Raw genomic sequence first — 25,927 nt, 5'->3', positions numbered from 1 at the left:
GTGTCTCAAGACAGAAGCTTTTTAAGAGCAACATGTGCCAGAATCACTCCTGCAGACTTTTATTTCACTTATTTTGGCCATAGAACCACTTTGACAACTTCATGCCTCTTTTCTGAGTTAAAGCTGCATTCTTGATTGTAAGAGATCAAAGCTTTCTATACTGCTTAAAAGAGCCACCTTCCAGATCATCTTCAACACTGAATACAGGCTGAATCCAATTGGTCTGATGAATCTTTTCAGCAAGCAATGCTGCTGTTGTTTCCCAGTTTAAATGATTCAAATGTTATTCCCTCCTCTTCCTTACTAATTTTCAGCCAGATTTTCTAAATCCCATCTCTGTTCCAAAAGAACCTAAGGAATGAGATGAGAATACATTCCAAATGCACTGTCTTTTGTGGTGAAAATGGAAATAAGTAGCATTTGTATTCACACTTATGCACAGGGTAGATTCCAAAGGACAGTGGTCTGTAGAAAATAAATTAGTAATTGTGTTACTGAGTTAGTCACCTCTGACATACAATATGCAGAAACAAGTTCATGCTATTCTAAGTGGCGGCTTCTTTACCTATTAATTTCAGGATGGAAGATTCCAGAGCTCCTACATGGTACCAGTCTAGCAGTTTGTTCATGCCTTGTCTACTGGGCCAGGAACAGCATATTGGAAACAATATTTAAACCTTTAAAATCATATACATATATTGCTGACAAGAATTTGCCCACTCCACTAGCTAACTAGATGCAATTTCAAATCACCTTTGTGTGGAATAGTGTTTAGAAAACTTGATCTCCCAGTTGAGCTTCTAGTTCAGCAAGGCTCTGTTAAAAAGAGGTTGAGATCTATTTCAAAAGAAGCAGTGTTAGCTTTCATCTACGTGCAAAATAAAGCATTTGACATGTCATAGTACCTTCTTTTAAGGGTGGTATCTGTTCTCTAGCTGAACAACTACAGTGGTGAGATTCTGGAGTAGAACGGCGAGCCTTGCTGAGCGTGCTGTGGTAGCCATCCTTGCTGGCCTCCTCCTCTGCACCCAGGAGGAGGCACTCCACTCCCCTTCAGTCTTCCTCAGACTCTTCCCAGTAGAATCAAAGATGAAATCTGGGAAGTTTTGGAGTTAAACTGACTTCCAGGGTGAAACCATGGTCTCAGTGAAGTGCAGAGGATTTGTCAGTATAGCTCCTGGGAGCCAGGTACAGATCTATTGCAACCATGTTCCACTGGCCAAATGAGAGTCTTGTTAGTTTGGGAACTGACATGAGAGAGCTCTTTTTGTCTGGCAGTTTAACACATGGAACAGAGGACATTAACAACTGAGAGGTCAGAACCACAGCAAGGAAGGTTAGGTTGCTATTGATTTAAGACCGTTCCATATAAAGCTCTTCAAAGATGAAGAATTCTCATTTAAAATTACCTTTCTCTTATAAAAATCTTTTGGGGGGTTTCTTATCACAAATGAGACTTGCATTCACAAATTTTCACCTTCATGTTTAATCATAAATGAGACTCAAAGTACGGGGTTTGTGCTGTTACAGGCACAAATTTGGTTGCAAATTACATTTTTCAGTCTTTTTTTCTTTCCCCCTCCTCTTCTCATTTTTCAAACATGTTGGCAAATTACCTCTTCTGCTTTATTGTACTAAAAGATAAATCCTTAATGATTGTGAGATGATGGAAATCATTGCTGAGACTAGTTTTTATCTTAATGGGTAATACTTCTGTTTTTATCAGACAAATAAGTAATGATTGCTTTTACAGTTTAGAAGATAGGAAGTGTTTCTATTATCCTCCTAACTAGATTACATTTTAGTAGTGCAATTGTATTACAGTTTTACCTTTGAAATAAAGAATAACTAACACGGGATAGAAAAACCTCTTGCTTTGAGCTGTAGGGAAGTATATAACACTTTCTGTTTGAACATTTATTAATTGTCTTGGATAATTTATCAAATTTCCTATGTATTGTTTGTTAGTGCTGCATTTTATTTCATCTGCTAAACTGTTTTCACAATTTATTCTTTGTGACTTGCAGGTGGTCCAATTCAGAAGGTAAAGACGATCCAATTGAAGTATCTAAAGATAGTATATTTGTGAAAATATTACAAAAACTCTTGAAAGAAGGTAAAATGTACTTATATTTAAGTGAACTTCTTGAAATAGTTTAGTTTATTTTTAAAGCTCCTTAAAATGAACAGTTAATACCTAAGAAGAGATGGAGGATAAATAATTTCTGAGAATAATAAAACTTCCACATGCAATCCAGTAGATAATTACAATCATAAGGGAACTAATTCTATCTCTATGAAGTGATAAGGAGATGAGAGACTAGCAGATTCCTTGGTTATAATCTCAGTATTCTCAAATTATTTGGTCAGTAGGGCAGCAATCAGCTTTTTAGTAGTTTGTTATCACAAAATAAAGGGTCTTCTGGAATTAAATGCATATAATCTGTAAAATAAAAGATTAAGATGTAATGGTCCATCACTCAGAAGAGCTTAATCTAATTTAGCTCAAATGTTCTTCCCTGCCCGCCTCCCCCYGCCCCCCCCCCCAAAAAAAAGCAAAAGCAAAAACAAAACAAAACAAAACCTCCATTAAATTAAAACGGACCAAGGCAAGTTACAGCCATGAAAGTTACAGATTCTGAAAAAAATTATAAGTAGCTTAGAAGACTCAAAGAAATTCAGTTTTAATATTACTATATACTCTTTTTTTTTTTCCAGAGCTGAGAAGGTTCCATGTTATAAATGTTCTTCAAAACAGTTCTAGTTTTGTATTTTCAATCTTATTGGTTTCTTTCCTTTTGTAAAATTCCCACAGCCCAGATTGAAATGTTGCAATCCATTTTGGAGTATTTGCAGAAGTATTTGTTTCTTGACTTTCTTTTCTTTTTTTTTTCTTTCTCTGAAGTGCTATGTGACTTGGATTTTAGTTTTAAGTTTTTTAGGTTTAAGGATTTCTTAGGTTTAATAATAGAATTCACAGTGACTTTAAAATCATTATGAGAAGCTCTATTTGGGTAGGAAGGAAGTATTTGCATCTTGAATTTTGACTCCTTGTTTTGCAGAATAACTTTTTTTTTTTTTGCATAAACCAGGTGTTTGCATTAGCAGTTGAGATCCTTTCCAAGTGAAGTACTTTATCAGTTCTGTAATGAAAGGTTTTGTATTGTAGGAGTTCAGTTAAGTGAATATTTGCCAGAAGTGAAGGACTTGCTGCAAGCGGATGAACTTGGCAACTTGAAATCTAATCCTTACTTCGAATTTGTGTTAAAGGCAAACTATGAACTCTACATTCATGGACAAGCATGATGAATCTCACTTTTTTAAATATTTTTTCTAAAGGATCGTTAAATTCATGTATACTTTTTTACATCCTGTTCTTATTTTGTTAAAACTTTGTAATAAACTTTATATATAGTAATATGCCTGGTCTTGACGATTTATAAACGTTTCACTCCAGTCATGGGGTGGTGATAGCGGTGTTCTGTTTTCAGGCAAAAGAAAAATAAAGTTTTTTCATTTTCTGTACCTTTGTAAACTTTGTTTCATTTTGTATCTTCATTCAGCATTAGGGAGGGCTAAAGATGCACAAAGGGTGAAACATGGGACACACTGAAGAAGGTGGAAACTTTTGCTCTCGTTTCACTGTTCTTCACAGAAGAACATACTTGAAAACATGCATGCTACATGACTGTTCAGCTTATTTAGGAAACAAAAAATAACTCTACTCTCAAGGCTTTTTGTATGCTTTGCACTGATAAAACGCCTTTCATTTGAAGTATCTTTTGCCATAGAAACTAAGTAAATTCAACTTTGCATTAAAGAGTACTGGCACAGAAAGGATAATGGGCTTCTCATTAGTTGCTCAGCTTGTCAGTGGCAGGTAGGAAAAAAGCCCACTTCTCATTCAAAGCTCTGTGGTCCAGCAAATCCACCATTCTTTCAGTTTATATGTATAAGCTTAAATTTACTTACCTTTTCAATGCATTTTAACTATTTTCTCCATCTGTAACTTTCATATAAATTATATCCAGATTTTTAGAGTAAAGCTAAAACAATGACAGTTAAGAGCTCACCGTGCAGTCATTCACAGTAACTGCTTGGACCTAGGCTCACAGGAAACCTAGAAAGCAGTTTTCAAAGTGGGAGTCCAGCATGATCTTCCTTACTCGGTGACTCATTCTTTACTAGATGATGCTACCGATTCCCCTGTCCCGGTTAGTTATCTCTAACTTGGTGGTAAAAAAAAAAATCCATGTAACTTTTCAATTTTAATTATTCTGACAGCTGGTAGATTTTAATTTAAAATTCAGTTAGTTACTTTAATCTGATAAGCTGCACCTTTCTTTAATCTGATAAGCTGCACCTTTCTTTTGCAAGTAGCTCAGTAGCCAGAGAGTGAATACAGCACAACTTGCATGCCCTTATGTTTTACTTGTCTGGCTGCATGCCTGCTACAACAACTTGATCCAACAGCTGAGAAGGTCAGAAGTTAAATCGGTTGAAGAGAATCCAGTTTCTAGTTTTAAAAGCACAGCTCCCCTTCCGTTTCTTCCCCTTCTCCCTGTACTAATACAGTAAGCTGGGCTGAGAGTCTGAACATGTTTGGAAGAATAGATTTATCTAGAGAGGTTCTAACTAATATGGGAAAGAAATGCATTAGCAGTCGTCTTCTAAGATTCTTCTAAGAAGCAAATTTCGTTGTTCTGCAATCTTGCATGGCTCACCGAAGTGTGGGCATAGCTCCTAGCTGTGGCTTCAAACAAATAAATCATTTAAAGCACCAGAATTCCATGTCCTTCTTTAAATATGATTTTAAAGGTTGTTTCAGTTGATTGATAAACTTAGATTATTCCTTTCTCCAAAAATGTTAACACATGATTGGCACCCCTTGAAATATGTTCCACTTCTGAACTTTTACTGGACACTCAAATTTTACTTGAAGAGAAAGCTCTTGAATTGACTGTCCACAGTAAAATACTTTGGAGATATCTCATCCCTCCCCAACTCACCTTCCTAGGTTGCTGACCTGACCACCTGTATTCTGTCAGGATTGACGGAGTAAACTGAAGAAAACTTCTGTAGAAGTACATGTTTCTGTTAATCCTCAACTACAGATCTGCTTCAAGGTGTCTGGCTTATTTGGCAGATGTGTTTGTTCCCTGTGGTGTAAAAGATTTCTCCAGGTTCTCAGGAAACTCAGCCATGTCGTTTTCACTACTACTATTTTATTCTGCTGCTGGGTTAGGAGCTACTTGGCATTTGTACAATGCCTTTCATCTGACTATTGCCAAAACAGAAGGCTACAGGCAATGAGTTTACTTAAATGAAACCTCATTAAAATAACTTCCATGCCTAAACTGAGGTTAAATGTTCTTGTACTAGAAATATTAAATCAGTTCATTATTCTGTTATGAAGCTTGAAAAGGTTGAGATTTTGGGCTATTCCTCTTCTCATGCATTATTTCATTATGTAACAAGCTGTTCTTTTACAGAACTGTCTTCCCAGATTACTATATGGGGAAGATGCCTTCATTTACATATCAAAGATTATACAGTAGTTCTAAATTGTTTCCAAATGTAACAAATACAGTAAATAAATTACTGCTGGTTTTGGAGAAAAAAAACACACCCAGTTTTCAGTGAAAACAGTTTAAGGAGCATAGATAGCTCCTTTCGAATAAGGAGGTGTATGTTTCTTAAATATTTATTTTCTCATTAATTCAAAATATACAAAGTACAAAATGTCTACATGCTTATACTCAATTGTCATTAGAGCAGCAGGAAAGTTTATAAATTGTGATTTGTGACAAATTGCAGAAAAGATTTTCCTTGTGCCCCACTCTCTTTTGGAAACTAATTTCAATTGCTTTGTGACTTAAGACCAAAATCAAATTGATTTAGTAAGTATAGTTTAGTATCAGAGCTACCTGCAGAAAGTGATCTTTTATGCAGAACTATAAGAAATTAACATTGCCATCAGGCATTTTGCTGTAAACTGTATTTGTGTAGAGAGAGAATTTAAAGAAACCGAAGGGATAGAATAGATCCATTCTTGTGTCAGATTTCACTGAAGAATCATTAAGAATGTTTCTCAGTGATGTTAATGTTTCAGGTGGGATTTCTGTTACAAACATAACTTGATTTCAAATTCAACATCTGACCAACACAACTGACTGTATTTTAGACTCCATGGCTGAGCATTACAGTTCTGTACATAGATTTGATGGCTGTGATTCCTTTAAGTGCTTTCAGGCTTTCCATTTCTGTACTGTCAGTTGTAGAGGACAGACTTGAAGAATAAAATAAGTTGAAGAATAGTATGAGACAATAGCATATTTTATCCCCAGTGTGCTCTAATACAGTAACAAGACAGGAAATGGAAATCTAAAACAGAACGAAATAGGGAACAGCCAGAGGTGAAGGGGGATGCTGCCAAACTAGGGGATACAGAAATTAAGTATCAGAAGAGGAGCTGTCTGCTTCTCTGTTGACTGTTCTGCTGTGCCTTGCAGTGAAGGAAATGCAGTTACTGAAATGCCTTCACTTTCAGGAGATTCCTTGCAGCACGAATGCTTCTAGTTTAGTATTTCTTCTTCCTTCTCTCCAGACTTCCTTTCGCCAGATTTCTAAAGGGTTTGCCCTTGGCCAGTTGTGCCTTCCAAGAAAGCCTGGAAGGTTGATGTGCAGCAGCTTGCTGGTGAGGTTGCAAACCTACTTGCGTTACCTCCTCACCTTGATTCTTCTTTCCATTGGTAGTCAGAATTTCTGATTAAAATCTTTCAGGTCTCCCACTTGGAATTGCTGCTTAAATTTCCTTAGCTGAAGGAAATGAATTGTTCCTCTTGATTGGCACAGTACCTGCATCTAGTCAGAGATGACTTGTCTGTGAGACCGCGCTCCTTTTTAAAAGGGTGAGCCCCTGTGATAAATGCACAGGATGCCTCTGCTGTCAGCCAGGCCGTGCTCAGCAGTCCAATAATGGGTACACGGTAAGTGCACCAGCATCCACTTCTGCATCAGGCTTTTGGGATTCAGACAGTCCCAGGGATGAATACTTTCCCAGGTTTCTCTTCAAGTGTTTGTCTAACTGTTGTTATCCTGTACACTTATTTTCCATGTTTAGAACATACAAAACAAAAAACATATAACTTAACTCAGTGTGTAAAGCTGTGGCTTTCACCTAGGCTAAATATAAAGCCAGACCCCGTCCACACCTGGAATGAATGTGAAGGCACAGGTGTTGTACATAAACCACAAACCTACTTTTTAACTGAAGCTTCACCTACCTCGTTGCTCCCTTTCTTCCCCCTGGAGTTAGCCTGTACCTGCACTTCTAGAAAAAGGCAAGRTTTACAAGGATTTTGCTTCTTTTTGAGGCCCGTAACTTTTGCTCACGGCAAGGGACATTGCTGCTGCCGAGGCCCACACGCTTCCCCGCGGCCGCACGTAGAGCAGCCGCCGCCGGGCTCGTCCCGTCGGGGGCGGCCACCGGGCACCCCCGTCCTGTCCTGTCCTGCCCCGCTGTGCTCGGACCTGCGGCCGCCGCGGGCCCGGCGGCTCCCACCCCACCTGCTTTGCCCTTAACGGGCCTGGCGGGTGCCGGGGGATATTTCGGACGGGCTGGCGGCCGGCCCCCTCCCCTGCCCGGGGGGCGCCGCAGACGCGCCTTATACGGCCGGGGCTCGCTCACCTGGGCCGCAGCCAGGAGCGCCTTGTTTGGGCAGCGCCGGGGCCGGGGGCCGCGGCCGGGCCCGACTCCCAAATATGGCGACGGCCGGGGCCGCATTCCTGGGGGCGGCCGCCTCCGCCCGCCCGCCGCGATAAAGGGCCCCGCGCCGGGCCGCGGCCCCGCAGCCTCCGGCAGCAGCCGCCCCCGCCGCGCCGCGGCCCACGCGCCGAGCCCGCAGCCAGCCCTAGGTAAGCGCCGGTCCCCGCGGGCCCCCGGCGCGGCCCCCGGCTCGGCCCCGGCTCGGCTCTCGCTCGCCCCCGCTCAGCCCCTCTTCCGCCCTCCCGCAGGGAGCCGACACCATGTGCGACGAGGACGAGACCACCGCGCTCGTGTGCGACAACGGCTCCGGCCTGGTGAAGGCCGGCTTCGCTGGGGACGATGCCCCCAGGGCCGTGTTCCCCTCCATCGTGGGCCGCCCCCGCCATCAGGTACCGCGTTGCCCCCCCGGCGCTGCCCCGTCCCGCGCGCTCCGTCCCGGCGGCTCCCTGTGCTCTGCCGCCCGTGCGTGTGGAGCGGAAGCTCGCTCCCTGCCTGCCTGGGAGACCCACGGAGAGGTTCCTGAGCCCCCCTCTTTCTTCTCCCGCAGGGCGTCATGGTGGGTATGGGTCAGAAGGACTCCTACGTAGGGGATGAAGCTCAGAGCAAGAGAGGTATCCTGACCCTGAAGTACCCCATTGAACACGGCATCATCACAAACTGGGACGACATGGAGAAGATCTGGCACCACACCTTCTACAATGAGCTGCGTGTGGCCCCTGAGGAGCACCCCACCCTCCTCACTGAGGCCCCCCTCAACCCCAAAGCCAACCGTGAAAAGATGACCCAGATCATGTTTGAGACCTTCAACGTGCCTGCCATGTACGTGGCCATCCAGGCTGTGCTGTCCCTCTATGCCTCTGGCCGTACCACTGGTGAGTACAAGTGTCCCACAGGACACCCTTCTCCTGCGGACGCCCAGGGCTGGTCCCCTACGGCTCTGCTCCCTAGTGCAAGCCCATTTATGAGCTGTGTCTCAGGTGCTGCTCTCTGCTTTTCCAGGTATCGTGCTGGACTCTGGCGATGGTGTGACACACAATGTGCCCATCTATGAAGGGTACGCCCTGCCCCATGCCATCATGCGCTTGGATCTGGCCGGCCGGGACCTCACTGACTACCTGATGAAGATCCTGACTGAGCGTGGCTACTCCTTTGTCACCACAGGTAAGCACTGTTGCCTTCCCCCAAATGCCCTCCCCCCAACACCCCCTGCACCTCTAGGGATGCTGCAGCTTCTCACCCCTTTGCAAGCCCTGGGAGTGCTCCTGGCTGGGAACACGCATGTGGCTGGGGTGACTGGAGTCCCTGCAGACCTGTGGAGAGGATGCAGGCATTGCCTGTTCCCTCCTTGCAATCACTGACATCTTTGCTCCCCCCTGACAGCTGAACGTGAGATTGTCCGTGACATCAAGGAGAAGCTGTGCTATGTGGCACTGGACTTTGAGAACGAGATGGCCACTGCTGCCTCCTCCTCCTCCCTGGAAAAAAGCTACGAGCTGCCTGATGGGCAGGTTATCACCATTGGCAATGAACGTTTCCGCTGCCCAGAAACCCTCTTCCAGCCCTCCTTCATTGGTGTGTGCCCCCCTCCCCTCTCTCCTCCCTTAACAGCTCTTCCCTCCCTCCTGAGTCTTGCTGCAGAGCTCTCACTTGGTGCTTAACTCGTTCCTGCCTTTCTCCCCTCCCCTGCCACCAGGTATGGAGTCTGCAGGGATCCATGAGACCACCTACAACAGCATCATGAAGTGTGACATTGACATCAGGAAGGACCTGTATGCCAACAACGTCATGTCTGGGGGTACCACCATGTACCCAGGTATTGCTGACCGCATGCAGAAGGAGATCACAGCCCTGGCCCCCAGCACAATGAAGATCAAGGTATGGCTAGATTGTAAAAGACATGGCCACGCGCCTCCAGGGATTTCCCTCTTGCGGACAGCAGGTGGGGCTGTGCACACCCCTAAGAGAAGGCAGTGCCTGTTGCCTGCAGTGGGTGCTTGTTTACTGATCTCTGCTCTCTCTTGGCTTCTTCTAGATCATTGCCCCACCTGAGCGTAAGTACTCTGTCTGGATTGGTGGCTCCATCCTGGCCTCCCTGTCTACCTTCCAGCAGATGTGGATCACAAAGCAGGAATACGATGAAGCTGGCCCATCCATTGTCCACCGTAAATGCTTCTAAACGTGTTTACATGATCACTTTGCCAACCATGCTCAGGATGACAACCTTGTACGTTGCAGGCTGCTGAGGTCCTGCAACAGCCATGAAACTTTCTATTTTGTAATGATTTCTGGTTACTGTTGCTGCAAAGCTCCACATGGCACAGTGTATGTAAAGTGTACATAAATTAATTTATTTTACCTTGTTTTGTTTGTTTTTAAAACCAATGCCCTGTGGAAGGAAACAAAAAACTTCAAGAAGCATTAAATCATCAGTCATTCTGTCACGCCCCCAATGCAGTTGTTTCTGTTGTCATTTGTTTGGTTTCTTCTGTGAATTTTACGTTGCTTGCTGATGTAGCGCATTGCATCTCCACGTGTAACAGAGAGGGTGGGGGGAGTGAGAGCAGTGTGTTGGATGGATGGGGCTGGAGGAGGAGTTGGGAGGGGGGCAGGACCCACCAAGGTCAGGAGACAGCCCTACACAGCTTGCTTGGGTTGGAGAAGGTCCAGTCCTCCTGCGAGCAGCCCTGGGGTGGCTGTGTGTGGCACCATGCTGCTGCAAGGTGGGTGCCCCCTCTCTGTGCTGCGCTCCCCCTGGGCCCAGCAGGCAAAGGGTTACCTGGAGCCTTCCTCAGCTGTGGCTGGCAAAGGATTTTATTTGGCTCAGCCTGCCAAAAAAGTAGCCCTGGCCTGTCTGTGCAGCTCCAAGCCCTGATGGACAGAGGCAGGGCTGGGGCCGAGGGCAAGTTAAATAAAGAGCTTTCCACTCCGCTTATGGGAAACCCGCCTGTGCTCGCACTGTCCCCGGGGAGCCTGCAGGGCTGAGGGCAGCCGGGGCCACTTCCTCACCTGGCCTGACATGCTCGCCCTTGCCAGCCGCTGCACTGGGATCCCTGCTCCTCTGCCCTTGGAGGAGGACTCCTCCTGGAGCAGCAGGCCTGGGTAGGAAAGCGGTGCTTGAGTTTTGGGGTGTTTTTCCAAGCTCCGATTGCTGTGGGAGCTGGCAGTGCTGAAACAATGGTGTGTTGCAGCAGGATCTCCCGCTCAGGAAGGGTTTTGCTCTGCTGCAACTCTGTTAAGGGCACACGTGTTCAGCATTGTGGCTGGTACATGAATAAACCCTGTAGCCCTATCCTGAAGGAAAAGGCTGYGGAAGAAGCTGACCTGATCCCTCGCTGTGACCTGGGGGCAGGGAGGCCCCTGGAGCAGCCCTGGGAGCTCCTGGGCCGAGATCTCGCTCTGAACAGCAGGGATCGGGAAGGTGGGGGCACATTTGCTTCTTAAAACAAACAGAAGGTAGTTCATGATCTTTTACTTTCTGTGTTTATAACTCCTTGTGCAGTGGCATATGTTTAAACAGACAGCTCTTTGCTGGGATTTGAGGAGATGCTTCACAGATGTAAAGGCCTCAGTACTTGACCCCTGATCTAGCGTTCAGTCCTGGCTTAAGTGGTGATACGAGATGGATTTTAGGACCAGCTTCTGTTTTTAGAGTAAAAGGCTGTTTTAAAAGCGCAGATAAAAGTTAAGTTAGGAAAGCAGCCTCTGGATAAGATGCTGCTTGCTGTGGGGTAACCACACACAGACTCAGCTTTTGTGTGGTTAAAGTTAGGGTCCTAAACCCACAATAAATAGGTTGATTTTTTGGAAGTGGTACTGAGACACCCACCCCCCGGCCCTCCACACTGACCAAAATCAGTGGGAACAGAGGATGCTTGCTCCCTCTGAATAAATACCCGGATTTTGCAGATGCCTGACTTGGGTTTAGGATGGCAGAGCTGTGGGCAGAGGGCATTCCCCCGGCAGCGTGTGCACTGCATTGCACAGAAGGGCTAATATTGCCACCAGCATCTCGTTATCCACTGACGCTAGTGGCAGCATTTCTTCTCCTACTGCCCCACTTCGTCAGGTGCTCTGCAAAGCAGGCACCCATTTCTTCCTGCTGAAGGTAAGAGCCAAAAAGGGCAGTTTTACAGCTGAAAAAATAACTGATTTGTTGTTTTGGTTGCTGAATCAATGAACTGAGATACAACTAACTTTTGATTATACCTGAAATACATATCTGTGGCGTCTAATTGATTTCATATTTTAATTTCAAAACAAAACACTTCATTTAACCCGAAATTAATCTTTTATTTGGATTCAGGGCTTTCAGAAATTAAAGGTTATCTGGAAACAGATAAGCTGAGTTTACCCATGGTTCACCAGTCCTGGTGCTGGGAAGGGGTTTGGGAAATGTCACTGGTGTACCCCAGCCTGGGTTTGTGCATTTCTTGAGAGTTTCATTGCCCTCCCTGCTCCTTTGGATAATAACCACAAACAAAACATGGCTCACAAGGACTTGTAATAAAGTATTGAATTAAAATGACTATTTTACCTCGGTAAAGTCTGCAGAGCACGACTATTTTTGTTTTTGGGCAAACACTTGAAGCCTTGAATTTCCTAAGTGGAGTCCTAAAGGCTGTGCAATGCAAAGAGTCAGGCAAGATAACCACGATTTTTTGTCTTGCCTTAAAATCCTTGAATCCAGCGCACTGCCCTTCAGTGCAATCCCTTACCTGTGGGTGACCCCAGGAGCTAGTGACCCTTTGGAGGACCATGCAAATAGGCAGTGATGGGGCCCTGCCTGCGCCCCCCGTGCTGTGCGCGGCGCACGCCCCACGCAGCCGCCTTTGCCTTGTTGCATGGAGCCTCTGCAAGTCTCACTTCCCCGCTGGGGACCACATAGGGGCACTGATGCACGTGCGATCTGCTGGTTCRCCCCCTTTTCGGCACCCCAGCTGGGCGTGCCAGCAGAGGGATGGGCCACCTCCCATGAAACAGCACAGCTCCTTCCCCGCTTGGAAGGGGGACCTGGCACCTGTGGGGGCTGCTCTCCTGGCGCTCTGAAACTGCAGGGGCGAAAAGCATTTGTTGGTTTTGGCTTTGCTGGGGGAGCCCAGATACCCTCTCCCACAGACCTGACACCGGTGTAGCTCCACTGGGTGCTTACTCGGCCCTTAATCACCCTTGGGCAATTGGTCAATATTATTTATTCAATGAGATTTTAGTAAAAGGGCAGGATAGAGGCTGCTTTCAAAACTGCCATTATTTTTCACAGGAAGCTCCTAAGCAACAAATTCTGTGGATTTTTTTTTTTTTAATGAAACATAAAGTTTAACGCCCTCAAGGTACATTTGTTCAAAACATTCACATTTTGGCTTTATTTTATAGAAAAAACAAATATTTTCTGTTTCTATTTAACTAATCCACAGAAAAAAATTTAACTAAATGGAATGTTGCCTCTGGGGCATTTGTTTTTCTTTTCTCCTTTTCTTTTTTTGAGCCAAAATGATTAAAATGGTTATTCAGTTGTGTGGATCCCCACGGTGCGCCTCCTGGGGCTGGAAAGGTCGCACGTCAGGAGGAGCGCAACCTGTCCATCAGCTGGCGGATAACTAGAGGCAGGGCTCCTAACGGTGATGGATTTGGGGCCAGGCCGTGAGAAACGGGCCAGTGCTGCTGCGGTTCGGCGCAGGCCGGCTCTGTCTCCCGTGTGCGCCTCCCACGCCACGGCTGCTGGCGACCTTCGGGTGGCTGCGGAGACGGGGTGGCGCAGGGCTCCTCCGAGCCCGAGCCGCGCGCCCGGGAGCTGCTGGCTGCAGCTGGGGACCTTTCGTGTCCCCTGCGGGCAGAGCAGCCTTGCCGCGCCGTCTGCCCGCCCCCTGCCCCCGCTCCCTGCCTGCTCCGCCGTCGGAGGGACGCCGAGCCTTTAAAGCCGAGAAATCCCGCCGGCGAAGGAGAAGAGAGGGAGGGCTGCCTTGCCGCAGGGCGCAGGGAGCTGGCGCACGCTGAGCTGAGCAGCACGCAGGCCTCAGCCAGCGGCAACAGGCGTCTGGTTTCACGCCGGATGCCTGGCCGGGCTCGGGGGTCGCGGCCCCCCCGCCGCATCCTTCAGTGCAGCGCGGTGGGGACCGCGCCGCGGGACTGCAACTGGCTCTGCACAGGAGGCCACGTCTGCACAGCTCTGCTGTGGTGCTAGCGTCTGCTCAGGCTGGAACGGGAAAAGCAGGAAATATAAAATACTGACGTTCGGGACCTCGGGGTAGTCGTGCCCTTTCCGAACCCCCCTCGTGGCTTTGCGGCTCTCCAGAGAGGGAGGGATGCGGGGGCATGCAAGCAGAATCAAGTCCGAAGCAGGTCAACCCAAAGGAAGCCAATGAGGTTTCCAAGGGCAACTATGTCTACTTGTGTATGATTTTGAAGTCCCTAAAGTAACCGTGATCCCGAAGCATGGTTAAAGTAAGAGGGGCGTGGGGTCTGAACCACGGCGTGCTTGCCGGGGTGAAGAGCGCGGTCACTGCATTAGTCACTCGTCTGGGGACGGCAGCCAAGGGAGGTGGCAGGGAGCTCCAGACACGCTGCGCTGGGAACCGTGAGGAAGCGAAGTGCGATCTGGGTGCCGCAGCAGTGGTCTTTCTTGCCATTAGGCATTCTGACTGATTTTTGAGGGATTGAGGCACTTTTTGCAAAAAGCTGTAGAACGGGACACAAAGATTTTTCTTTGACCTGGAAACTGCCTCCCTGAGCCTTTATTTTAATAATAAGTTTAGTGACGTTTTGTTGAAGACTGTCTCAAAAAAAAAAAAAAAATCCAGAAAACTCCCAATCCCCAACCATTTTGAAATAGTGAAAGTATTGCTTCAACATAATCAAAGTGGTGCTGCCAAAGGTGGTATACACTGCATTTCTACGACTGCAGGAACTGAGCAGAGCACTAGGAAGTCAGTTTTCTTTTCCTTTTTTCCTTTCCCATCCCAAGTCCATCACCGTTTTCTCCTCTGTGAAAAAGTCAACACTTGTGGCTCAGTTTGTTACCAACAAAGTGGCTTTTCTATTTTCTGTCGCAAAGGAAGATAATGAGGAATAGTTAATGTTCAGGAAGGGTTTTGAGATGCTGTCATAGAAGGTGTTTGGGGAATGTGAAATACTTGGGATCCTAAATTTAGCTCTGAAAGTCACACAGTCTGTTTTCCTGGCACAAATACTGATGAAAGTCTTGAAATCTGAACGTTTTCCAAGCACAGCCACAACCTGGAGGCTGCAGTGGCCCACGAGAGCCCCAGGGATCTCTGGCCGCGTCTCTCATCCCTTGGTCTCCAGAGAGGGCACGCGGCACTGCCGAGCGCCCGCACTGCCCTTTTCCCAGGCAATTTGCACCRGGGACCTGAAACACTATGTGGCAGAGACTGCGCTGCAGACAGCAGGGGCAGGTTGCTGTGTCAAACCGCTGCATTTGTAGCAGGCAAAACCCTTCCGGCTGTAGGAAACTTCCCCTGGAGCAGTGGACTCGAATACAAGAAGTCTCACTTGGGATAAATGTTTTAGGAAAAAGCATAGCAATTCATTTTAGGCCTCCTACTCTGAGATTTACTCCCTCATCCCTTTATTTTTACTAGCCTGCTGAAGTCAGCCCACCTTAGTGGAGACTGCATAGTTGAGGGATTATAAACCTTGTGGTTTAGATGTGAGGGGTTAAATGACAGAYGAGTTAATAAAGAAGATCGATCTATTCAGACAGCAAAAAAAAAGGAATTTTGGTGCTAAAATCTAAAGTCCAATGCAAAACAGGTGCCATCTAATCCTCGAAGTGCTTAACCTCTGCTGACACCTTGATTTTTTTCCTTAAGTGCCTAGTGCACACGTTCCTTTCTGGAGAAACAACTTGACATAACTCCTGTCAAATGCTGGCCAGGATGCAGAAACCAGGTGCTGCTCTGCCCAGACTGCCTAGGGGTGGTCAGTGCTTTCCAGGCGGCAGCTGCCCTGGGCGAGGGCTGAAACCCCGCTGCAGGCAGCCCGGGGAGCCCACCTGCTAAATGAGCATCGTTGTTTAAAAATAAAGAGGGGTAGGTTGCTGCGAGGGGAGAGCAAAGCATAACACGGACAATAATTGCAAGGCTGGCCCCCAGCGTGAGGAGCGCTGGGCGGGGGGTGCGTTAAGGCATGGCGACCCTCACAAGGGCCTTGGACCCGGGCAGATGTCCGTGTAAGGGGAAAAGGGACAAGTCTGCCATAATCTGCAACACAGAAATGGTGGAGGAGGCTTCCAGAGGTCCTGCATTAACACTGCTCTCGGCATTACTTATTACTGTCTGTTCAGGTTAGATTTGACCTATCACTTTTTTCAGCAAAGTGTCAGCACATTTGTCCAGTCTGAACCCTCTGCTGGGTTATTCAAACCCTCGATTTAACTATTTGCCAAAGTGCCGAGCTTGATTCATGCAAGTGATCCTCACTGAAGCCACTGAAAGGATGGCTAATTTGGTTAAAGTTTTAAATGTTCGCATGATCAGGTCCCAGAATAAGAAGTAAAGCTGTAGCAATAAAAGCAATGACAAGAGGAAGGTTAAGTCCAGAACTTGGCAGGGTTTGAGGCCATGAAATGATCAACTGGAAGTAAAAGGCAAAAGATTAAACTGCTGCCTGTTTCTTTTCCTGAAATTTGTTAACTGTATGTCTTTAATCTTTTGGTTGTTCTCTGGGCTTCTTATTGTTGATTTCATGTTTACATCTTTTTTTTTTTATTATTTTCTGTCAAAGAATCAGCCTGAATTAAGGCTGATGAAGAAAATTTTAAAGCGATAAGATGTAAGTCCAGACTGCAGATATTTCATGGAAGTTGTAGGTTTGATAAATAAGATACACCAGTGGAAAAGAGGTAATTAAGGAGAAAATGTAATTTGACATAACTGTAGAACCTGAAATAGTTTTGCCAGTAACATTAGTTTTGTTTTGATCTGGAAAATGGTGCTGAGTTACAGACTGGAACTGAGGGCAGGCTCAGGCTCTGAGGAAGCAATTTCCTTTCAAACCCTGGTTTATCTCTGTCCGGCAAGATGGTAAGTGGCTTCTGAGTAGTTTTGGAGAAATTACCATAAATAAACTGATTGCATATGGCAATGGTGTTTTTATATGGTAAGTGTAACCGTGAGCAGGGTTTGGTATTGCAAAATGAATATTTAAAGTGAATGTCTGATAAGTTCTTCACTGTCAGTTTGACCTGTGAGTCACGTTGCACAGTCCCCAGCCATGCCCCTCTCTATTTATAAATTCATGCCTTGCTATATCTGACTCGTTAAACAAACATTCCCAATTGTGGAAGGGATTCCGGTGGCATATTATGGGATGGAGGGAATAATTTGGAAGAGTAAGTGAAATTAGAAAGGGCACAGCAAATCGCTGCAAGAATTCTGCCTTCGGAAGAGTGGAGCTAATGCATTATTTGGCTTTCGAACAGGGAAACCCTTCCCCGGCAAGTCCGGGAGAGCCATGCCGCCAGCTTCAGTGGGAAGGGGTTTCTCTGTGAGCCTGGTGGGTGTGAGGATGGCAAAGAAGAGCAGAGCAAGGGTTCGCTTGAACCAAGAGCGCGTTAGGAAATGCCACGCTGCAAAGCCCCCCTGGACACCACATCCGTGACTGCCTCCGGCACAGGGTCCCTGGAGCCGTCCTCGTTGCCCCTGCGGAGGAGGCTCCCTGCGCCCTGCCAGGAATTGTGTGTGTGGTTTTTTTTTTAATTCATTAAATGCGACCTCCAGCATCATGGTGCTGTAGGCATTGGAGCAGTGTTTCCTCAGAAGGAAGGAGGAAGCCTCAGGTATTCCTTTAAGGTTTCACTCAAAGGTAGCTCATTCTCAGGTCTTGCCTGGGTTTTGAGAATATGATGCCGTGCTTCATTCTGTGGTAGGCACTTTCCCACCAATTTCTCTGATTCCTGTTTTCACAGAAGAACAGGGAGAGCTGATGTTGGGTTTGGAAGGGAAAGCAGGCCACCAACCAGAAAGAAGGTGACTGCAATGTGAGGTGACCATAAATTTACAATTTAATCTCAGAGAGAAATGGAGACTAAAGGAAAAAGGTGTCTGTGAGATGAAAAATCTAAAAACTTGTGTGAAAAAAATCAATTTGGGGGAAATCTTTTTGGATTAAAAAGTCAAAATAAATAAAAGCTTTGAGATGGCATGTGCATTTAGAATGATTCTTTGAAATCAGTTGTCATAGATAAATAAGCAAATACTAGGCTTTTATGGTTGTCCTTCCAGAGGAAATTTCTAGGCCATTATCTGTTCTTTGGATCAGCCCAAAGTAATTTTATTTAAATATTTTTATACCTCTCTTGAGGGGAAATCTTGATGAACTAGGAGTAAATGTTTTCTCCAGCAAGGAGAATTTAGCAACGCACTGAAGGAATGAAAGGATTATTTCTCTGTGACATTTGTTGGATGCCCATCATTGTAGCTGCTCTGCCAGAAACCAGGAAAACATTTTATGTCCACTAGGATGCTATGGATTATTTCTGCTTCAAAGCGTCCCTGCGTTTTTACCAGCCTTCTGTGAGTTTTCTTGGCGATGTGAAGGAGGACATTACCTCCACAGGAGTATGGAATAATCCAGCTTAAAAGAGCTGCTGTATTTAAAAGCAGTGCCTTATTCTTGTTGCATTCACACTTGATTAAGTGAGGAAGCTGTCCTTGTTTCCTAGGGAGAGATGCATAAAGGTACTCAGTAAAAATTGTGCTGGGGGACCACAGCGAGGGTGCCACTAAATGAAAAAAGGAGAGTCCCGGCCTGCTGTACCTGTCTGCTCTCCAGAGCCAAAGGGCAAAGAGGCACAAAGGCGTTCAAGAGATTTTTAAGAGTGGTTTGGTGGAATACATGATCATCTTGTCACCTGTCAGTCATTTCTCGGTCTGCGAATGCTCTGGGCAAACAAGAGCAACCAGGGCTGAATGAGAGATGTATGCCTTATCTGTGGATCTGCCTTGGGCCTGAGGATCATGTATGCCTTCGAGGAGGGAAGCACCTTGAAGCTAATGTGCTTTAGGAGTGGCCTGTAGCCCCTAAGGTCTTTAATAAAACCCAGTTTGGTAGGATACGTGGTAAAAGTGACAAAAAGTCCCCTATACAGTATTTAGACCTTGTGGAACAGTCAAAGCCTTTGGATCGGCTGAAGAAGAACTGCAAGTAATCAAAGTCCTCTTTAAGAAGCCAGCTCAGACTGGGCCTTCCTATTTTATTCCCTGGTGACTCTGAAGCAGCCAGGCCTGGTGCAATGATGAGCTCCAGTGCCGGGGAGTGCTGTGTTTGCACAGCTGCCCTGTCTCGGGAGCGGAAATCGCTATTTGGTCGCTATATTTAATGAAGGCTCTTTCTACTTTTCTCTCTTGGCCAGAGCTGTGCCCTGAGGAGCATCCGGGGAGAATCTCGCATCAGTGAGGCCCTGCCGGCACCGGGGGCCAGGGAGGACGATTTTCCTTGTGGACACCACTTGTCTGCCTCCCTTGGTGTCTTAGAGGGCAGCTGTAAGGTGGAGAAGACCAGCGCAGGAAAGTCCAGCACATTCCTGGCCTGTCTGGGGAAGCAGGGCAGGTGTGCTGCAGGGAGAGCTGCCCGCTGCTGCGACGTTAGTGATGGAGGCTGCCGATCTTATTCTTGTTCTCCACTTTCTGTGCGTTGCCCAGGGCTAATGGCTTTTTGCTGTGCATTGGTTGATCCTGCGGTATGTTACAGGATGGCGATTTCTCTGCTACTGGGGTTAGCGAGGCTGGGCTGCCGCGGAGAGCCCATGCATGCTGCCGGGGTGAGCAGCCAGCCCAAGCACCGCCGGGGCAGCGTGCCGAGACACATCTGGGCTGTTCACACAAGTCTCCAGGGCACGGGGCAGCTGCTGATGGATTAGTATCTCACAGCCAGAGGTTGCTAATGGAAGTCCAGGGGAGGCAGGGGCCCGAAGCAGAGCGCAGAGTCCTGAATCCCCCGTCCCCTGCCTCAGGTGTGAAACCATCCGTCTCGTCAGCCAGTGGSAGCAAAATGCACAGCTTAATTCTGCTGGTGGATGATACCCGCATCTCCTTTTGGCGTCGGATGAGCATGCGATTGGTACCAAGCTTGTCCAGACAGCTCGGTTCAGGGCAGCCTTTTTCCTTCTGTATCCCTGAATTTCCTCCTGCTCTCTGTTGGCGCTGACCCAGTGACGGCAGCCAGCCTAACGGGAGTCAAGTATTTCTAACCAAGGACTCAGGTGAGCTTCAGCGTCGGGGCAGAAGCGGGGCGGATGAGCGGGCCCAGAGCGTGAGCTGTGCCAGGCAGCGGTGGGTTGGGAGAGGAAAGGCTTGGCTCCCTTGCGGCTTGGGCTGGACGCAAACCAGCAAGTCAGGGAGATGAAAGTTAGCCTAGCACCGCTCTTCAGAGCCAACAGGTTCCCTGTGCCGAGTAGATAATTCATTATAAACAGTATACACAGATGTCAGCACTCTCGAGGGGAGCTGCTCACAAGTGGTGCACTATTTTTTTTCAAGGGCATCCATTTGTCAAAACCATTCCCGAGATAATTTCTGGTGCACTGGGACAATCGGATATTTGAGCCTCGGACTTTTCCCACGGGACGCGCAGGCCCCTCTGGGTGTGTTTGCTTTGGGTCCTCTCAGGATCAAAATCCTGGCAGCGACCTCTGTGATGGCAGATTGGAAATTTCCTTTCCATGAGGATGTTGCCATGCCTGTAAGAGCTGTTTGAGAGCTGCTGGCCTTTCTGTGACTGTGCCGGTGGAACGACTGCTGCAAAGCAGGGGGCTTTAGGATGGGGAACACCAGGGAGGACAAGCAAGGGTCTGGAGACAAATTTATTAAAAATTTAGAGTGGAGAGGCCTGGAAAACTTGCTGTAGTGTTTGCTTATCTGTATTTAAAACTGGTTCTGTCTTTTCCTGAACAATTATGCCTTCTACCAGAAAGTGATAAAGGAGCCTTTAAGAGGTGATGGAAAACCGTCAGCAAAACGGCAACCAGTGCGAGGGGCTGTACGGAAAGCCCTCTCCATGGCAGGTGAGCCTCCGCACYGGCGCCAGCCTCCCAGCGCAGCCCTCAGCCAGCCGCGGACCTGCATCTCCCCCTGCTCGGGGCAGCTCGCGGTGGGGTGCTGCCGCTGGCTCGGACACGTGGGCAGGGCCAGGCTGACTGCAAGGTTCAAAATTCAGCCCGAGCTTGGCCCTTTTGGAAGGAAAACTGTCAATCTGATGCACAGGCAGCAGCGCTTAGCACATGCACGCGTGTTCGGGCTGGAGCCGACATCGCTGCAAAGCCGAGGGAAGAGGCACCATAAGACTTTAATCTCCCTCACAGCTAGAGGCTAAATTAACCCCGAGCACACTGGCACTTTCCAGTCTGAGAGCCAAATGGCTGCAGAAACCCACACATACAGGATTTGCACATCTGCAGACTCCAAAGGGTTAAAAATAAATCCCACCCTGCTGATGGCCCACTTTGTGTCCATTTAAAGGTGTGCCATGCTTTCCCTGCATTTCCTCCCAGTGCTTCTCTGTGACACCTGAGAAAATGCCTTCACGGTGGTGACATTTTGTTCGAGGCACTTTTTTCTTAACGATCGGTATCTGGCCTTGCTGCTGTGCATCATTTCACCAAGAGTGCATTTAGTGCCTACATGCCTTCTTCTAAACTGGGAGCTAAAGCATGTTTGCTAGCACATTTATGGCCCTCTCTGCTGCTACTGGGGTGGCGGCTGCTGCTGCTGCCACGTATTTGGCAGCTAAAGATTTTATATTCCTGAGCTAATGGCAGAGGAAGGCAGGGACTTGTTCCATAGAATGATTTAAACCTTTTTCTTCATTTTTCTTCTTCCTTTTCTTTTTCTTTTTTTCCTGATGCTCCAGTGCAGAGAAGACCTGTTCATAAGAGTGCTGTCCTTTCTGACACATCTATGTTAGCCGATTAACAATTAAATCTTATGTCCCTTCTGATGCTGGGACCCCCAAGGTGATACAGCACTGGCTGGACCTCTCCATCAGGGCATGGCGTGCTGCGCAGATCCTGCCTGTGGCGGCAGTCGGCAGGATCTTGATAAGAAAATGACTTTTTGGAAAAAGGATAGCAATGCAGAACAGCGTGAACGGGTGCGGGCTGGCCCCGCAGGAGGTGTGGGGGCCGGTCACACAGCGTTTGGCCTGGGTGGCCTCCCCAGTGAGCTGGGAAAATGAGGAGGAGTTATCTGGATGTCCCACCTCAGCTGAAATATTAACTTGTCTCCAAAAGCAAGAGGCAGGCAAAGGGAAAAACTAGCAGTATTTGCATCGTAATTGGTTGTTATTAACATCCTTGAAATGAGTGTGGGAGTGTTTTGATCAGATAGCAGAGTTACAAAAGACTAGTAAGATCTGGGAAGAGGTAGCGTGGGTGTCCCAGCAAGGGGAGACACTGGCAAAGGTGCCTCAGCATAAGGCCTTGGGGCAGGATTGCGCCCCAGGAGAATTGCAGACCATCGATGAAGCTTCCTGGCAAAAAACAGGGGAGCAACGGGGGCAGTGGCTAGCATGAGAGAGTGAGTGAGTGCGTGAAATAGTCAAATAGAGTAAAAACGCTAATCCTATGAAGGGGGCCCTCCAGCAGGAGTGAGTGTGTGTGTGTGTGTGTGTGCCAGCATGCTGCGCTACAGTGCTCATCACTGTAATGCTTTGGGGCAGCAAATGTGCAGATCATCTGGCTGGTCGGAGTCTCCTGTGCCGGTGGGGACCGCGCTGGGGATCCCTTATGCCTTGGGGCAGCAAGCCTATGGGTCTACCGGCTGGATCTGCGCAGCGTGCCGTGCCCTGACRGAGAGGTCTGTCTGATGCTGTATCATCCTGGGGAGGTCCCAGCATCAGCAGGGACATGAGATTTGATTGCTAATCTTTTCTTCCACTCCTGTCTTTGAGTATTCTGATTAAACACTGTGTTATACTGAAAGACTTGAGACCCAGGGAGAGCCTGTCCCTTCCCGGTGCACAGCAGAGGTAGGGGCTGGTGTGGCGGCGCTGCTGTGCACATTTTGAGGAGGCTGCAGCGCTGGCCGTGGCAGAGGGGGAGGTTGAAGGGAGAAAGGTGGGAAGGGATAGGCAAACTTTCTGATATGGGAAATGTGCAGGGAGAAGAATTCAAAGAGCTCCTTCCCCATCCCAAGGGAAATGGCATAGGAGGGGAGAGGAAACCCATTGCTTGAGTGTTCATGTCTCTTAAGATTAAGCTTATACTTTGTGGAGAGGGGAACTAAAAGCACAGCAAAGCAGCAAAGCATAACAAAGTAACTGAGCTTTTAAGTGAGAAGAGGTGTAAATAGGGTATAAGGTGTAAATCCAGCTTAACTGCCAGAGAGGATGCGCTGGGACTGCTGGGGCTGGGTGCAGGAGGATGCAGGGAGCTTGCAGTAGGGCATTGCCAGCAGGTATTTTCTGCAGAGCAACACTAGCAGAAGCTGTGTGCTGCCTGAAAACGGACTTCCTCTGCCAAAGACCCCCACGTCCTGGTCACTGTCAGGTCACACATAGCCCAGGCAACCTCCCAGTGCAGTGCTGAAACCCAAGAAAGCCTGGATAATCTCCAAGAGGCGCACAAAATTCCCATATTGAGCAAGCCTCCCTCTCTCTCTGCTAAATCCCAGGAGGGTTTGCATTCATGGGAGGACCTGGGTGCTTTTATAAGGGGCCCCCGTTCCTCCCGCGGGAGCCCCCAGCCAGTCAGCACAGCTGAGACCATATTAGGGATGCCATTCACCAAACCCCGTCCCATCCCTGACCCCAACCCCGGTCCCCGTCCGTCCCTGCAGGAAGGCTCTCCGGGAGGTCCCAGCTCCTCTGACTTAAAGAGGGAGACGAAGGTAGCAGCTCGCTGATAAGACGCGGGGAGGACCGGGCGCACTAATCCTCCGGGCCAGCACGCTTCCCAAACGGGTAAAAGCAAGGGCAAGCCCGGCACCCTCCCGCAGCGCACTCGGGGCAGCTGGAAAGCCTGCCTTCGTGACCCTCTCCTCTGCTCCCCAGTTTCTCCCTTCTCCCCCAGGTGCGATTTTAGGAGCTGCAGCTCAGTCCTTTCTCCATTCAGCACGGAGGGAGATAAACTTTAGATATGAGTCGCTTTATCTGAGACCGAACCATGACCCTGTCAAGAGATGAGTGTCCAGCCTGCTGCATACCCCTAATGGCAAGGAAAGCAATTAAACCTAAGTGCTGCTGTCTCTCAGAGCCTCCCGTCTGTGCCTCCTGCCTCCGGGTCACGAGCCCGCACCTTGCTGCGCTCTCTGCTGCCGTCCCCCCTCGCGCTGAAGCTGGCAGCTTGTGCAGATCTGCAGCCGCTCTCCTTCTGCCACGGCACTGAGGGAGGGAGGGGAAGAGCTTTTAATAGCCAGGCTTTTCTGAAGTGGTGCTGGAAGCGCTTCAGAAAAAAAGTAAATTGGTGTGGCTGCTTTTATGGAAGACCTCAAAGCACACGGACATGCCACTGTGGCCTGTAAAGGGAGTTTATGCTGGGATGAGATTTGTTCTGCGTTGAAGACCCACAGCTTCCAGGGGGAGGAACAGTGTTTGCCATGAGATTAGGTTACACAGATTTTACAAACTGACAGTGAAATCGGGCAAGACTCAACACTGAGCTGCCACTTTTTTCTGGTGTTTAGAAACAGATTCAGGAATATGCTGTTGTTGATTTGAGTTGGGCTTGCTCCTTAGCCCTTCAGTTGCAAACTTTATGAAGATTTTTCAAGCATTAAATTATTTTCCATGACTCACACATTATTACCCATCAATTTGCTGCTAGGGAAACTGAGGCCCATCACAGAGCAGGCTGGTGTTAGATTGCAGATTAGTGCTGAGCCCCAGGACAGGCAGATGCCCAGTTTGCCTCTGGGGGAATGGTAGGGCCTGCAGGCTCCTCTCCAGAGATTAGACCAAGACTACAGAGGGGCTTATACCACACCTGTGCTGTGAGGCACCGGCCCTTCTCCAGTGGCCTTCTGGATTTCTGCAGAACATAGGGTTTCTGGCAAAGAAGTGAAACTCCCGTCTAGGTCTGAGCAAATGAGGATAACTATTTTCCTGAATTTGCAGCTGGCCATTTTGGAAAAAGCTGCCCTAAGCAATAGGGGGCAGGCCTATTCAGACCACCAGGAGCTACCGCTGGCCCAGGGGTGACAGACTTAAATGCAGCTCGCAGTGCTGGTGATTTCAGCAGGGCTCCCTGGTGCCATGAGGTGGTGAGCAGGCTGCAGCCCTGGCGCATCCTTTCCTCCTCTGAGGTTTCTATACCCCCGGGACGGGTTGGCTCTCAGAGGTGGCCAGCCCATGCCAGAGGCTGCTAAACCCTTACCCGTGTCAAATCAGTGCATCCTCACTGAAGCTGGGCCAGCTCTCCCAATTTACCCCATTGCTGCGCTGCTAAACAAGAGGAAGAGATGCAGGAACGAGCTAGGAAGGTGCAAGGTGCTGGACAGAGAGCTGGGGCAGAGGCGCAGGAGCACACAGAGATGCTCTTCTGGAGTGGGATCTTTGTGAGTAGACCCAGGAAATCCACGAGAGGTGACAGCCGCTGAGTCTGCCYGGGCTACGTCGGCTGTAACGAAACACATCCTGTTCTGCAGGAATTAAAGGCAAGCGGGCAAGGCCGCCTCCGCCGCAGAAAACGTACACGTGCGTAGCTGAGGCCAGGCTCTCCTGCACTGTCCGGGCAGGGCTAGCAAACCTGAAAGCTGATTCCTCACTGTAGCCCCAGAAGTTTGCCGCCGGGCAAATGTACCCAGGCTCTCCCGCCAGCACGCTTTGGCTCCGACCTCGAAGGGCCATTTCAGGAGTCAGGGCAGTGCAGTTCGGTCTGCGAGGTCTAGCCAGCCCCTTGGGTACGGCTGGCGAGAGAGAAATGCCTGTGGGGAGCTAACACGACGATCGCCTTTTGGAGGGCATCGGTCATTTCCAGCTGGTGCCTGAGGTGAAAGGGCTCTGCGTCCTGAGCTCTCCTGTCCTCTACACAGTTAATTCCTACCAAAGCAGTGATATGCACTTTAGGAATGTTTAATTCACCGATACCTGGCTCTGCAAGGTGGGGGCGGTCAGAGAGGCTGTCGGCCTGGACAACCCCTTGCGGGGAAAGTCGCCCGGGCAGCCCTCCAGGCCGGAGCGCCAGGGATCAGCAGAGGCGCCGGAGCGCGG

General features: G+C 48.3%; 2 protein-coding genes across 5 annotated transcripts in view; both read left to right on the top strand.

Moving 5' to 3' along the window:
• The window catches only part of NUP133 (nucleoporin 133), a 38,960-nt gene extending 35,542 nt beyond the window's left edge, over window positions 1–3,418 (top strand). For all 4 annotated transcript variants that reach the window (XM_026073391.1, XM_026073392.1, XM_026073393.1 and 1 more), the window contains 2 exons: window positions 2,028–2,116; window positions 3,170–3,418. In XM_026073391.1, coding sequence (XP_025929176.1) covers window positions 2,028–2,116; window positions 3,170–3,306 — 226 coding nt within the window. In that variant the 3' untranslated portion in view covers window positions 3,307–3,418. The remainder of the gene's footprint in view (window positions 1–2,027; window positions 2,117–3,169) is intronic.
• A 4,601-nt stretch (window positions 3,419–8,019) lies between these two features.
• Window positions 8,020–10,123, top strand: ACTA1 (actin, alpha 1, skeletal muscle). Its single transcript, XM_026073400.1, has 6 exons — window positions 8,020–8,157; window positions 8,316–8,640; window positions 8,768–8,929; window positions 9,149–9,340; window positions 9,462–9,643; window positions 9,801–10,123. Exons 1-6 carry the CDS (start codon window positions 8,029–8,031, stop codon window positions 9,942–9,944), a joined length of 1,134 nt encoding a protein of 377 aa, XP_025929185.1. The 5' UTR covers window positions 8,020–8,028; the 3' UTR covers window positions 9,945–10,123.
• Window positions 10,124–25,927: the final 15,804 nt, after the last annotated feature.

Source organism: Apteryx rowi, unplaced genomic scaffold (assembly GCF_003343035.1).
Source record: "Apteryx rowi isolate R43461 unplaced genomic scaffold, aptRow1 scaffold_368, whole genome shotgun sequence".
Taxonomy (NCBI): domain Eukaryota; kingdom Metazoa; phylum Chordata; class Aves; order Apterygiformes; family Apterygidae; genus Apteryx; species Apteryx rowi.
The sequence above is the reverse complement of the archived record's forward strand: the minus strand, read 5'-3'. Positions and strand labels throughout refer to the sequence as shown.